General features: G+C 30.6%; 1 protein-coding gene across 2 annotated transcripts; it reads left to right on the top strand.

The window, feature by feature from the left end:
* Nucleotides 1-5071: 5071 nt before the first annotated feature.
* On the top strand, nt 5072-13888 carry LOC118031131 (shaggy-related protein kinase kappa). 2 transcript variants are annotated; one of them, XM_035035445.2, is made up of 13 exons: nt 5072-5179; nt 6059-6289; nt 6558-6650; nt 6754-6813; nt 6905-7177; nt 8831-8905; nt 9464-9520; nt 9602-9742; nt 9830-9880; nt 10224-10319; nt 13026-13109; nt 13197-13299; nt 13539-13888. In XM_035035445.2, the coding sequence occupies exons 2-13, from the start codon at nt 6143-6145 to the stop codon at nt 13625-13627; spliced, it is 1269 nt and encodes a 422-aa protein (XP_034891336.1). In that variant the 5' UTR covers nt 5072-5179; nt 6059-6142; the 3' UTR covers nt 13628-13888. The 2 variants fall into 2 exon arrangements, with proteins under 2 accessions (XP_034891336.1, XP_034891335.1); XM_035035444.2 differs by having other exon boundaries at nt 5154-5403.
* Nucleotides 13889-14965: the final 1077 nt, after the last annotated feature.

Here is a 14965-nt window from a genome sequence, read left to right as displayed (position 1 = left end):
ATGGTGCTAACAGCTTGCTCGACATAATAGTAGTAGGTTTTGGTTTAAAAAGTTAGATTTAATATTGAATTAAAAACTATATTATATATTAATTAACTTAATATCCTTTTGCTTTTCTGTTTTGGGGAGCTCTACTTTTACATGTACCATATCATCATCACTGACCTCCTAAGGTTTTGAATTTTATGAGACTGTAAATGCATGGAGGCCCCCACTGATCATGACAAGAAAAAATCTTAGTTTGCTTTGAAGGCTCCAAAGTTCAACCAATCCATGCGAAGCATGCAAAAAAAGGAAAGGAAAAAGGGTGTCTAGCCACTAACGTTAAGATATTCTAAAACTAGATTTTGATACTGTTTGGCACCATGTTTCACGAAAAAAAAAATTTATTTAAATTTATTTAGATTATTTTAATATATTGGTGTCAAAAATAATTTTTTTAAAAAATATATATTATTTTAATTGTTTATAGATAAAAAATACTTTGAAAAGCAGCTGTTAACACGCTTTTAAAGTCTCTCTTAATCTTATTTAGGAACTTTCTTCTAATCAATTTGGACATTTTCCATACCAAATCTAGTTGATTCAATATGTTAACTGAGGATTTGATCAGCATATCTAGGCCAATTCCTAGCACATAAAATAAATATTAAAATGATATCATTTAAATAAAATAATTGATTTAATGCCCTTGAATTAACTTTATAATCTAATGATCTGATCTTTAAACCAAGTCGGGTCTCTAGCTAACCATAACTATATTTAAAATGTGTTTGGATGAGAGGTGTAGTTATTTTTTTTTAAGATACATTTCTCATAAAGCATAAATCATATTTTTAAAATTTAAAAATAAATGTTTCTTGTGTGGACCCCACAAACAAAAAAAATTAAAGCAACCTCCAAACCAAACATAGCAACAAATTAAAATGAGTGTTTTTTCTACTTTTCTACCCTCCTTACTTTTCCTTTTTCAACCATATGCCAATATCCTACCCTTTATGTTATTTGAATTTTCTTTTTGCTTCCAATGATTACTTTTTTTTTTTTTTTTTTTAAGGTCTCGAAGTTATCTTTTCCCACATGAAAACATCGGAGGAAAAGCATGTTTAGGGGGGTACAATTGTGATTCTTGTATTAAATTTGTGTGAGTTATTTTAATTTTTATTAAAAAATAAATTGGGAGCAAAGTGATTTTGTTGTTTCATCATCGTGAACACTTCAAGTTCTATTCAAACAACACTAGTAAGTAAACAAAAGTATAGTGGTATGTGCCCCCTCCCTCCTCTCTAAAATTTCCAAAGCATGGAGCGGAGAGATATATGAGAGATAAAAGTATATTCTATTAAAAAGGTAAATATATTGATATAAAATAAATATATATATTTATTATAGTTTTTAAATAAATCTTTTTATTTTTAAAAAATAAAGTATAGAAAAACATATTCTTGTTATCTTTGTTTTTTCTGTTCTAAAATAGTATAATCAATTTATTGCTCATGATAGTGTGCTTTTTTCTCTTTCATAGTTTTAGATTTTACTTTTATTTTATATTTATAAATTTAGATTTTATATTTTAGATTTATGTGGTTATATTATGGAAACGCTCTTTGTTCTTCATTGAATTAAAAATTTAATAGTTGTTTTTTAGTTGTAAGAAGAAGCTTATATCATAATAGTTTTGGATTCGTCAATTAGTATAAGTTCTCTCATTGATTCTTGATGATTCAGAATCTATTTGGTATCATGATAGTTATTGTTTTTCAAAATGTTTTTTGATTGTAAATGCATTAAAATATTATTTATTTTTATTTTTTAAATTTTATTTTTGATATCAACATATCAAAACGATCTAAAAACATAAAAAAAAATTTAAATAAAAAAAAATTCTTTTTCCGAAAATACTCTTAAAATACAAAAAATATATACTCTTAACCTTGCATGTACGTACAATATATATTTAAAAACTTTATAGAATTTTCTTCATGGATATAATTATTAAAAAGTGATCATTGCTATATTAAAAATCAATTCTTAATTATATTATTAGCATTGCCGATTATCATTTAAAGCAAGTCATGATTTTTTTTTTATGTAGTATGAAAATATTAATTTACTTTTCTTAGTAAACAATACACAATCATTAAAAGAAATCAAAATCACATCAATTGGAATTTATTTCATATAAGAAAATTCTTGGATAATCAACAATTGACCAACCGGCCCGCATTTTGTGGTCCTCCATGGAATCGTTGCCACGTGCCAAACGTTGTTGGTTTGGAAAGGAAGGGCCAATATAACTGCTTAAAGCGGAGGCAGCGTCACGTGGCCACGCCTCCGCTTGAAAAATAAGAAAAAGACATGAATATAATTAAATTAAAATAAATCATGATTTGTATCAAAGTTAATTCAATCAAATTCGGTCTATGACCCAACTCAATAATATTTAGTTTATGAATTAAATAATTTAATTCAAAATAATATTGAAATATTATTTGATGAAAAAATGTTTAAACCAATGTTGATTTTTTTTTTTTCTAAATCAATCTAAGCATTGACTAGATTATATATTTACCTAAATGAGTTATTGGATTAACATTAACCCGGTTCATAAAAATAGATAAATAATTTTTTAAAAAAAGAAGAAATAAATGTGTTTTTAAATTAAATATATATTAAAATAATATTTTTTTTCATATTTTTTTAAATTTTTTATATTTGCATATTAAAATAATAAAAAATATAAAAAAATATCAATTTAATATTGCTTCAAGTATAAAAACAATTTGAAAAGCTCATAAACCCATGAAAATTATGGAATTGCCCATGAATTATAACCTATAGAGTTTATACCCTTTCACCAAGTCTCAAGAAGCATGTGTAATTAAAATGATTTTAGGTAGCCTAGCAAAGGACAAATTGAAGACAATATATCCTTTCTTCAATTTATGTTATTTTATTGATGTGGTCATCATTTAGTTTGGGTATAGATTTTTGACCATTCAATAATTGGAACAGGAAATCATTTCAAGGTCAATTTTAGGTTTTTTCATGCATGCATGATGATGATTGGATGAAGTTATTATCACCTTGCTTGAATATATATATAATCTGACCTTTCAACCTTTCAAAATATTAAATGTTTTTAAAAGATTAACAATCATGCAATTAGGTTGAAGTCTTGATATTAAAACCAGATTAGTGATGTATCAGCTGGTGAGAGTGTTTAGAAATGTAGTTGTGGTTATTTTTTAAAATGTTTTTTACTAAGAAATGTATCAAAATATATTTTTTTATTTTTTAAAAATTATTTTTGATATCAATGTATTAAAATGATCTAAAAACACCAATAAAATATTAATTTAAAGAAAAAAAAATTTAATTTTTTTTAAAAAACGCTTTTAAAACGCAAAAACATACAGTACCATAGTGAATTAATTGGCAACATAATTTAAACTAGTATAGTTTTGTTTTATTTTTAAAAAAATATATTACTTTAATATTTTTTTTAAATATCTTCCAACAATGCTGTTTTGGATTAATTTAGGTTAATTATTTAACTCGCAGTTTGAATATGAATTATACTAGGTTTAATAACTTTGGATTTAACATTATTAGAATTATTTTTTGTGTTGTTGTTGTTATTATTATTTTATGATATGCTCGAATGCATCCTTTAATTACTGTTCAAGATTTATAACTTTTACATTTTCTAATTTTCAAATATAATTGTGTAATACTTTTGAAGTGATATAATTTCAATAGCATGTGCACTTTCATTATCATTTAGTTTTCTTAAAATAAAATTCTATTGATTCTTTTTTATAAGAAGAATGGTCAAAGCAAATAAAATTTTCTTTTTTTTTTATTTCTTTATCAAGTTGAAAATGATAAAAAAAATAAATAAAAACTAAAGCTTCGTTCTTCTTGAAATGAGACTAGCACAAATTTAATTAATTTCTTTCAAAAAGTATCAAGTAATTAATAAATCATTCATAACAATATATATACATATAAAATCATGCTTGGAAAGTATAATGGCCTTTCAAAGTAATTTTTACTAAGAAATATATTAAAATAATATTTTTTATTTTTAAAAATTATTTTTAATGTTAGTATATTAAAATAATCTAAAAATATTAAAAAAAATATTAATTTTAAATAAAAAAATTAAAATTTTTTTTATTTTTTTTTAAAATATTTTTAAAACAGGGCAAAAATCAGAGTATAGACTGTGGAGCATCAGCAAAAGGCAGTCATTGCAGCTGTCAAACGTGGCTGGTCAAATGCTAATTATTGAGAGGCCTGGCTTTCTATGCTAAAAAACAGAGTCTATAATTTTTGTACAGCATCCATGTATAAATTAGTAAATCACTCATATTAATTTTAATGGATTTATATGATGATTAAAAATATATATTTATTTTTAGATTTAAATATTGAGGTCAGCATTAAATTTCTTTCATTAAATTCATCTCAGTACATTAAATAACATCGACATTATTTCTTTCTTATGTTATAAATTAAATTAGAATCCTACCTATAATATTCGTATGGCACATGAGATGATTTTTATATTAAAAATTAATTTAAAATTTTATTTATAATACAGCATGGATAGATACACTTGTTGACATATATCTATACAACCGAGATGATTTTTTTTATATAAATAAAAAAGGGACAATCATGCGTTATTAATTAATGTGCATGGGAACGAAAAAAATAATGGAGGAGTGTATAACATAAAGTATGTATGGATATAAAATATAATTATCATAAATACAGTCTCCCTCTAAAGTTTTTTTTAAAAAAGATTATAATTATATGTAGTATATTTGAGAGTGTTATTATGGTTGTTTTTTAAAATATATTTTATTTATAAATATATTAAAATATATTTTTTAATTTTTTAAAAATTATTTTTAATATTAATACATTAAAATAATCTAAAAATATTAAAAAAATATTAATTTAAAATAAAAAAATATTTTTTTTAAAATACTTTAAAACAACAAAACAATCATACTCATAAATTATACATGCATGCATCGTGGTGTCATGCACCCAAATAATAATGGAATAATAATAATAATAATAAAAATAAAGAGAGAAGGAGCAGCAGAAGATAATATATTGAGGTCAGAATCAGAAGGGAGAAGAGGCTGTTGAACATTGTCAGGTAACTGTCAAACAATCAATAATTTTTTTTTTAAGAAGGAAATCGAAAATCCAGAACCCATAAACCCAAAATCACTAATTGATATACTTTGAGTAAAAAGCACTACTTATTATATTAATAAATATTTGTTTCAATCAATCAATCAGAGAACAATTTTTTTTTTTGTTTTTACTTCCTTGGAGTCTGAAATGCAAGAAATTTCCTCTCTCCTGAAGCATTTCCAGGTTAGTATGATCATTATTTGTTGAGTCTTTGATTTATTATATCATGATCTGTGTTGAATCTGTTGAAGAGTTGGGTAATTATGGTTTAATCAAATGTTTTTTTTTTTCCGGGTTTTTTGAGGTACAATTTTAGGTCTAGATCTGACCAGTCTTGTCTAAGTTTGTTTCAGTGTTTGAAGTTTTTCCTTTTCATCTTCTTTGCGTCGTTTAAATTGTGGGTTTTGTTTTTTATTGCTAGATCATGACAAGAGACTTTGATTTCCAGTTAAAGTTACAATCTTTGAGCTTTTTGTTGGTTCATCGTTTTGATAGAGGCAGAGTAATTTCAAGCAACTGGACTGTTTTTTTTTGTGGTGCTGCATATAATTCTGGGTTGATTTTATCGTTTAAGCAGTTGCAGCATGGATATTGAGCATTTATTTGATGAAATTTATGCAGTTTCAAGCTTACATAAAGAACCCTCGATTGCTTTTATTGGTTATGCTAACTTTTCAAGTTATTTGTAGATTATATGATGTGAAATTTAGCGTGAATAATTATTTGAGTTGATTGATAAACTATGCTATGTAAAATTAACTCTCCTCTAGCATCTTTTTTTTTTTTTAATTTAATGTTTAGTTTCCGTGTCTGACTTGTAATTTTGTAATTCTATTAGGAAGATAAGTGCTTGGATTGCAGAACTGCAAAGTGTCATGAGGGTAGGAAATACTAGCAAGTGCAATACTTGTTGCGTGTACTCATGTCGTCTGCCAGCTTAGGAAATGGGGGAGTTGGAAGTTCCAGGTCCGTTAATGGTTTCAAAAGTTCGTCTAGTTCTGTGGATTGGCTGGGCAGGGAGATGCTTGAGATGAGATTGAGGGACAAGGTGGAGCATGACGAGGACAGAGTAAGTTGCTATGCTGTAGAAGATTCTGTTTTAAATTATTCTGAGGTGTCCTTTTCTGTTGTTGTTAGATGTCAAATGATTGGCTTCTTCCTTTGAGTATCTTCTGTAATTGAAACACTGGCAAATTGTTTGCGTGGTAATTTGATCTTAATGTGGGAGGTTCACTCATTCTAGAAACCAATGCTCAATTTCCATAATCGATTGAACTTACCTGGCTTCACTAATGTTTTCTGTATCTACTGAAGTCCTTCTTTCTCTTCCATTGCAGGATAGTGAACCCGATATAATTGATGGTGTGGGTGCAGAAGCTGGGCATGTCATCAGGACCACTATTGGTGGTCGAAATGGTCAATCTAGGCAGGTTGGAAACTTATTAATGCAGTACAGAAACCTCATTCTGTATATGATCCTAGTTGATGAAAATTTTACATCTTAAGTAACTTCTGCTTTGTTTGGGTTGACAGACTATCAGTTATATAGCAGAACATGTGGTTGGAACTGGTTCCTTTGGTGTTGTCGTTCAAGTAAGTATAGCTGTCCATTGAATTAATTGCCTCCTGTTTTCCATTAAATTACATTTGTTTTAAAAAACTTCATCTGAACTACTTTTGGCAGGCGAAATGTAGGGAAACTGGAGAGATTGTTGCCATCAAGAAAGTTCTCCAAGACAAACGCTACAAGAACAGGGAGTTACAGATTATGCAAATGCTGGATCATCCAAATATCGTTGCCCTTAAACACAGCTTCTTTTCTACTACAGACAAGGAAGAGCTCTACCTAAATCTTGTTCTTGAATACGTTCCTGAAACTGTTAATCGTAGTGCTAGGACCTACAGCAGGAGCAACCAACGAATGCCTTTAATATATGTTAAACTCTACACCTACCAGGTAAAATAGCAATTTGGCTAGTTCCTTCTTATGTCCTATTTTGGCATCTTACCTTTTTAGTCTCTAGTTTATGACTATTTTCAGTACCATGCATCTCGCTTTCATGAATTGAGTGGGGGGGATAAAGCAATTGTACTCTTACAAACAGTGATTTGAATTCAATCCACAAGGGTTAGCACAAGTGGTTAAGACTTGCCCTAGGATATGGGGAGGTTCCAGGTTCAAGTCTTACCTTTGGATATCTTGTGATTTTCTAGTTCTTGTGGGCTACCAAGCACGAGGCCTGTTTCCAAAACATCAAGATGGATATATCTCAATCCCACTTCTTGTGAAATAAAAAAAAAATAATAAAAAAAGTTAAGAGGAATTCTGTAGAAACTAGTAGGGTTTTTTTTTTTTTTTTTTTTTTTTTTTTTCTAACTATGGTATTTGAAAGGTGAAAGGGATTTTCTGGTGCCATCTTAGACATGCTCTAAACATGTAATTTGAACTGATGAAATGCTACATCTTGCCAAGCGGCTATATGGTGGGAAGCAGTTTTAACTCAAAGCTACTCTTTTCTCATAATTTCATTGCTTTTATTTTTGCAACAATGCTCTTACTAATTTATATATTGGAGATTAAGATGTCAACCCAGTTTTTGTTCTTCCATGTTGGTTTAAGGTCTAAATCTTTGTTCATACCTTGCTATTCTTCATTTTGGATAGTGTTTGCAAAATTGGATGTAAAGGGCTTATAGCTGGTAGGTGGCTTGATGAATGATACGGTGGCTTAATTGCTGGCCACTGATATGTTATGAATGACATGTTTATGGTGGTGCTTTTGGAAGGTTAAATGATCTGATCACCAATTTCAGAAATAGGGCCGAGTTCTCAGGATGCAGGTTAATGTTTTAAGGGTTTAGTTTGGTTTGAGAGAGTAAGAAGAGAAATAAAGGAAAAAAATGAGTTTTGGAATTCCATTTCAGGTTTATGGGAATCATGTATTGACCACTGTTCTGTTACACATGGCTAGGCTAGAAAGAGGTATGGAGATGCATGACTCTTCAGTAATTTGTCTCTTTCTAACACTGAGGGTAAAGTCCTTGGTATAGGCAAACGATCTACTGATTAGCGACTTCTTTCTGGGTTTTTGTAATAACATGAAACTTTTTAAAATGCAAGACTTAATCCTGGCATCAAAGCCTAGGTGTTTATGGGGATGGAACACAGCTCCTGTGTTAATCTTGACACTGTCTGCTTGGCATGATTTGTCAAGCAACTCATCACCCTGCGCTTTGTTTTGTTGGTTTTTAATTTTTTTTGTCTCCCTGGGAGTGGAGAAGTGGAAAGGGAACGGTGCTTCATCAGAGAGAGGACTACATGACATGGATGGTCAAATTTTTTTTTCTACAAGCGAATAATTTTGGGTTCAACCATTAGTTATATTTTCCACTTATAAAATGGTTTGCATTATCATATCTAATCATAGCATCCTATATGCTAGTGCTAAATTACTACCCCGCTGTATGATGAAAACACGAAAAAGTAGTGTAGGTCATCCATAGATTAACTATGCTAAAGTTACCAAGGCTCAAATCTTGGTAAATGGTAATGTGTGTATAAATCTTCACCAATTCTTATTGTTTTTTTCCTCTTCCTTTTTCGAGTGCAGATATGTCGGGCGCTTGCCTATATACACAATTGCATTGGTATTTGTCACCGTGACATCAAGCCTCAAAACTTATTGGTAAGATGTTCTGTTTAAGGATTTAGGTTTTGTTTGGTGAAACCCATGTGCATGTAGAATGAGATTTATATGTACAAGTAACATCTAGTATGCAAATTAGTGGTTGCCTAGCCAATTCAGTTTCACACATGGTGGTCCATGTTTTGATGATTGATGTAACATTTTGATGGGAAACTTCCTTTTCAAAATATGTATTGAGAACTAAGTAGTTTGAAATTTATACGCAACTAAACTTTCCTATACTCTGTATATGTATAGATGCTGTGTGGCTTTTTCTGGAAGAAATTGAAGAAATATATGAAAAAACCATTCTTTATTGGAGGCCAAGAGCTTGCAGTTTAAGTTGTTTAGCATAGGTCACTTTTAGTAGCATCTAGTTGCGGTCAATGTGGCTTAAACAGAATAGGGTCATCCTCATTTTATGCCAACCCAAAATTTGTATTTGCTTTGATTTTGATTGGATAGAATTAGTTTTTCTATTTGACACTGGCATTCATTTCATAATTATTCAAATGTCTCCTTTTCTGTTAGTTTTAATAGTAAATTGTCCATGCTTAGGTGAATCCATCCACACATCAGCTGAAACTATGTGATTTTGGGAGTGCTAAAGTGCTGGTAAGCTTTCATATGACAGTGAATATTTATGCTTGCCTCTTCTTCCTTTGCTTGAGTTTGTTTCCTTTGTCATTTTAACAGGTGAAAGGTGAGCCAAATGTCTCGTACATCTGCTCAAGATACTACCGGGCTCCAGAACTGATATTTGGTGCTACTGAGTACACAACTGCTATTGATATATGGTCTACTGGTTGTGTGATGGCTGAGTTGCTACTTGGGCAGGTGGGTTTATACTCTGCTTACTATAGTTGTTACCATTTCCCTTTTATTTCCTTCAGATTAATTGATTGTTTCTGACTTACTGTACAGCCTTTGTTTCCTGGTGAAAGTGGAGTTGACCAACTAGTTGAGATCATTAAGGTAGACAAAGCTATTGATTCTCACATGTTTTTTCAGAATATTTTTCGTTTTAAGATGTGAGTGCTGAATTAGATTTGACTAGTTCCCTGTGCTGAACAAGGCAGTCCAAGTTTTATAATGGCACAAAAGTGAAGCTCAATGTTTTGGAATGGGGAAGATACTTATTGGACTATTTTTTCTTGAATACCATCACCCTGAAAAGGAATTCAATTCTGAAAATCTTTTCTAGATGACTTTATGTTGGATAGGAAATGGGTAAATGTTGAAGAATGACATTGGATTTTGTAATCTTAGCTTATTGTCTCCTTTGCCAATTTGTGCTAACAATTCCATGTTTTTTCAGGTTCTGGGAACACCAACCAGGGAGGAGATAAAGTGCATGAACCCAAACTATACAGAATTTAAGTTCCCACAGATAAAGCCCCATCCATGGCACAAAGTATGCACTATTCCTCCTCTATACTGATTTTAATGAGTTGCTAATTAGTTTATAAATTCAGCTTGCTTAGGTAAGAAAATTTTCTATCTTTGATACATATAGAACCCAACAATTGAGTAAGCTTGTGGAATTACTTTGGGCTAGCTAACTTGGGTTTTGGTGATCTTGAGAAGCAGTAAATTGTATATAGTTAATAAACCATTAGTTTAAATTTCTTTTGTTGGGAAAGGTGTGATTTAACTGTCACAGTAGTCTTAGAATCTCATATGTTATCTTTAGATGATTCATTTAAGAGCTACATATTCTTTTAGCATATATGTTCAGTATTATTAAACCTTTGATACTGCATCCATGCTATGGCTGTATGGATATCTCCTCTTTGGAGGCCAGCTGATCTAATGGCAGGTCAAGATACGAACCTAATCCTTCTCGATAGTCAACTACTGATAATTTTGTGGAAGTGATCACAGAGTCTTTTAATTCCTTCTTCTTCTGTTTTTTTTTTTTACTGAAATTGTTTTGAGAATTAGCCTGGAAGAGTCGAGTTTAGAGTGTAACTTATTTATGATTTACATTAGATTTAGAAAATTTTGTATCGGCTAGTGTTTTTTTCTTGGTGATTTGCTTGGCTTTGTTTTTATGGTGGCCATAGAGCTGCTATGGGAAAAGTAAGTCCTCTGTTACTTTCCTCTCTCCCAACATCAGTTTTTACCTCTGATAAAATGTCACTGCAGGGTATAGTAGTAATTTTAAATACAGTAGTTGCCACAAGGTGGCCCAAAAGTTACCGAGCAAGCCTGAGTAGCCACTAGATTTTAGGAAAATGGGACATAGGTTGGTTGGTATGAAATCACTTAATTATATAGTAGAAAGTGATGGATTATAGCTGTCTCTTAGTAGGCAGGCTCTGATACCAATTGTCACAGGGTCAACTTTCTCGTCAAAATTTTCAGCCTCTATGCGGCAGTCTAGTTCTGCTAGACTTAGCCCTTTCACTCACCAATTCACTTGTATTTACCTATAACTAATTTTTCCTATAAACCTAAGAGGTTTCCCACACTCTTTCAATGTTGTAAATAACCGGAATACACAAATGAATAGGAATAACATAATGCATAAACTCAAACACGGCAGATTACATGAAAATTCCCAACCTTTTATTAACTCTCAACAAAAGGAATACACAATGTCCATCTTGTGTGCTATGGAATTTCTGATTGCGTGCTACATAATAATATTTACAGCCTACATATTACAAAACATAGTGGAAGTTACAATAGGAAACTGTCCCCAAGTTCCAGCACCATTCAAGACACATGTCTCTCTGTTCTGGCCATTTCTCCCCACACAAGAAACTGCCAAAAACTGCCTCCAACTGTCCCAAACTGCTGTAACTCCCTTGGCTTGCTCCCCACAAACCAACTGCCCAACTGTCAATACCTATGCTGCCAGTCCTGCTGTGTCTCAGCATGCCTTGGACTGTCCAGTGTCCAAGTCTCCACTCTTGTCAGCCCACTGTGCCAAAAAGCCAATGCTGCCGAATCGCTGCTGCAACCCTACAAAGTTGTTTCATGGTGAAGAACTTCCACTGATTCAGTGGCAGTAGGTGGAGATTTTTTTTTTGGGTGTCAGACTAGCAGGATAGTTGTGGCTTTGATCCTATTCTACTTGGTGGCATGGAGTGAGAGATGAGAGTAATTGAAATGCGAAAATAATCATCCAAACTATGAAATAAATAACTCAAATTGTAGTTATTTAAATTAAAGTTTGTGAATGCATTCAATAACAAGTCAAATGATGCACATAATCATATCTTAAACAACGAAAGTCTCATGCAAGTCCAAAACATGGGCAAATAAATCTCATCTGTGGCCATTATGAGAAAATTCAAAAATGGTGTGCTATCCAAATTATATATTTATACGTCTAAGATACCAAAACAGCTTAGAACATTGTTTATGAATTCTTGTTCTTTAATGCTCTTTCTTAACAAAAAAACAAATGAATCAAGTACAAATCTGAGACTTATAGTTAGATTTAATGCAGTACATGGGACATAAGGTTATTATTACTATTGGAATTTTCTTAACCTATTGACTCGAGAGAGTGTAGAACAGCTAGTGAGATGGCAAGATTGAATTATCTTGTCTAATTGGCTGAGAATGAGAGAGGAGACATAAATGTGAACTAGGGTTAATGATACATCTGTTTTTTGTTTTCAGCAGGCCAAAAATTATGCAGCATGATATATGGGTGACTACATTTAAGTCTTTTCTCTCTCTCTGAAAGACGGATTCCATATTGTTAAAACTAATAAAGTGTCCTCCAAGTCATTGTCTATTTGTTCATCCTGTGCAACCTGTTCCTACTCTAGTTGCTTAAATCTTGGAAATGTTTGCAGCTAAACATAGAAAATTTAGGAAAAATCTCAAAGCATCCTATCTACATGTAATGCCCTTTCATAAGAGATTAACACGCAGCCAAAACATATGTTAGTTGCACAACTTTCTTCTCAGATAGACTGTTCTTTTGTTGAACGGTCTTATCATATCTGAATGCCTGCATCTTGATGCATCTCCTATCTTTAACACTAGCTTCTTGTATCGGCACTGCGATTGTCATTTGCAATCGCATTAGTAATCAATACTTTCTGTTACAAGAATTCATTTTACTATTGAGATCTTGTCTGATATTCTCATTCACCAGGTCTTCCAAAAGCGCTTACCGCCAGAAGCGGTAGACCTCGTCTGTAGGTTTTTCCAGTACTCTCCTAATTTGCGATGCACTGCTGTAAGTTTATCATGTTTTTAAGTTGTTTGCTCGAGTGATAAGCTTCATTTATTAATCAATTTGGTTTGTTGTTTGGTGGTACTGCAGTTGGAAGCCTGTGTTCACCCTTTCTTTGATGAATTGAGAGATCCAACTACCCGCCTTCCAAATGGTCGCCCTCTTCCTCCACTATTTAATTTTAAACCCCAGGGTAAGTTTCCTTCAGTGCATCATGGTGCTGCTATGTTTATTTGGAGACATATTCAAGAAGCTAAACCTAGTCCTTGAATGAACGTCTTCCAACTTCCACAACAGCTTTCCTTGCCACAAAAAAAAGTAGCCTCAATTTTGTGGTTTTCTCACCTGAATTCTATTTGGAATTGTTTTTCACTTTGTTCTGCCTCAGTTTTCTTGCCACTGATAATTTATAAATCTGTTTCGTTTCGGCAGAGCTCTCAGGCATACCGACTGATATGGTCAACAGGCTCATTCCAGAGTATGCTCGTAAACAGAACTTATTCATGGCGTTGCACACCTAGGAATTGTTGCAGGAACCTTGGTTCTACTCGTCTTCCATGGCGTTGTCTTGTATCAAAACTTGTAAAAATTTCCTCCTCTTATGATCCTCTACCTGATATGAGAAAGAGTGCTGCGAAAGGAGTTGGGATAAATTGTGAAACCTGAGGCTTTAAAGTTTGCTTGTTGGTGAAGGTGTATTTTTGTTGTTACTTGAAGACAACTGTAACTCGTGATGTATATTTATGGTATGCCCATCATTATAGCTTGTCATTTACTTAGAATTAATTTGTTTTTCAGTTGTATTATTTTGGTAATTAATATATCTACAAATATATAATATATTTTATTAAAATTATTGATGAGTGGATAAATAATGAATTAAAATGTTTCAAGTTTGACAATTTACAGTTAAATTAGTTAATTTCTATTTGTATATGTAATTTTAATTTAAATTCATGTGAAAAGGACTGGACTGTTTAAAAAAAAAAAATTGAAAAGTTTTTGATGCCTAAAACTTATCAAAGTATTTTTGTATCTGTTTATCCTCAATGCAAAATCTTTATACCAATAAAATGAAATTATCAAACCTTCACATACCATTAACTAATTTGGCTTTTACAATATGAAAAAAAATTATTTTAAAGTTTTGAAAATAAAAAAAATATTAACAGATTTTAGCTAAGAAATATGTAAATATGTCTATAATATTTTATTTAAATTATGTATGGTATTTGTATAGTTATATTTTATAAAATAAGTTTTATGTAAATATATGATATAATAAAATTTCCCCCCATCATTTTGCTTTTTATATTTTTTATTGTAAGTGGTCAAATAGTGTTTGTGTGTGTGTGTGTATATATATATTAAATAAACTTGAAAAAATATTGATAAGTTATTTTTCAGTTTATTTTTTATGGTATAATCAAACATTATAAAATATTTTTCAATTCAAACATTATAAAATATTTTTCAATTTATTTTTTATAATACTACTAAATATAAAATATTAATTCACTTTAGATATCTAATTTTTATTAAAATCTCTTTTTATATTCTCTTTAAAATTCTATACTTCTTGATTTTTCTCTCCTTTTATTCTTTTAATTTTGTCATTCTTTGATTTTTTTTCTCCTATATATTTTTATACAACATTTTTCACCTATATATTTTTTTACTTGATTTTTCTCTTTGTTCATTGTTTAATACTCACTAAAAACATAAAAAAATAGCAAAAAATAAAAAAATCTTCTAAAAAGACTAACATTTAGAAAAATAATGAATTTTTATGGGAATTTTTTTTTAATGATTTTTATGAAAATTTATATAAAAAAATAAAGGTTAAAAACTTAAAACTG

This window comes from Populus alba, chromosome 4 (assembly GCF_005239225.2).
Source record: "Populus alba chromosome 4, ASM523922v2, whole genome shotgun sequence".
NCBI classification, from domain to species: domain Eukaryota; kingdom Viridiplantae; phylum Streptophyta; class Magnoliopsida; order Malpighiales; family Salicaceae; genus Populus; species Populus alba.
Note: the sequence above shows the minus strand (reverse complement) of the source record. Positions and strands in the feature narration are given on the sequence as shown.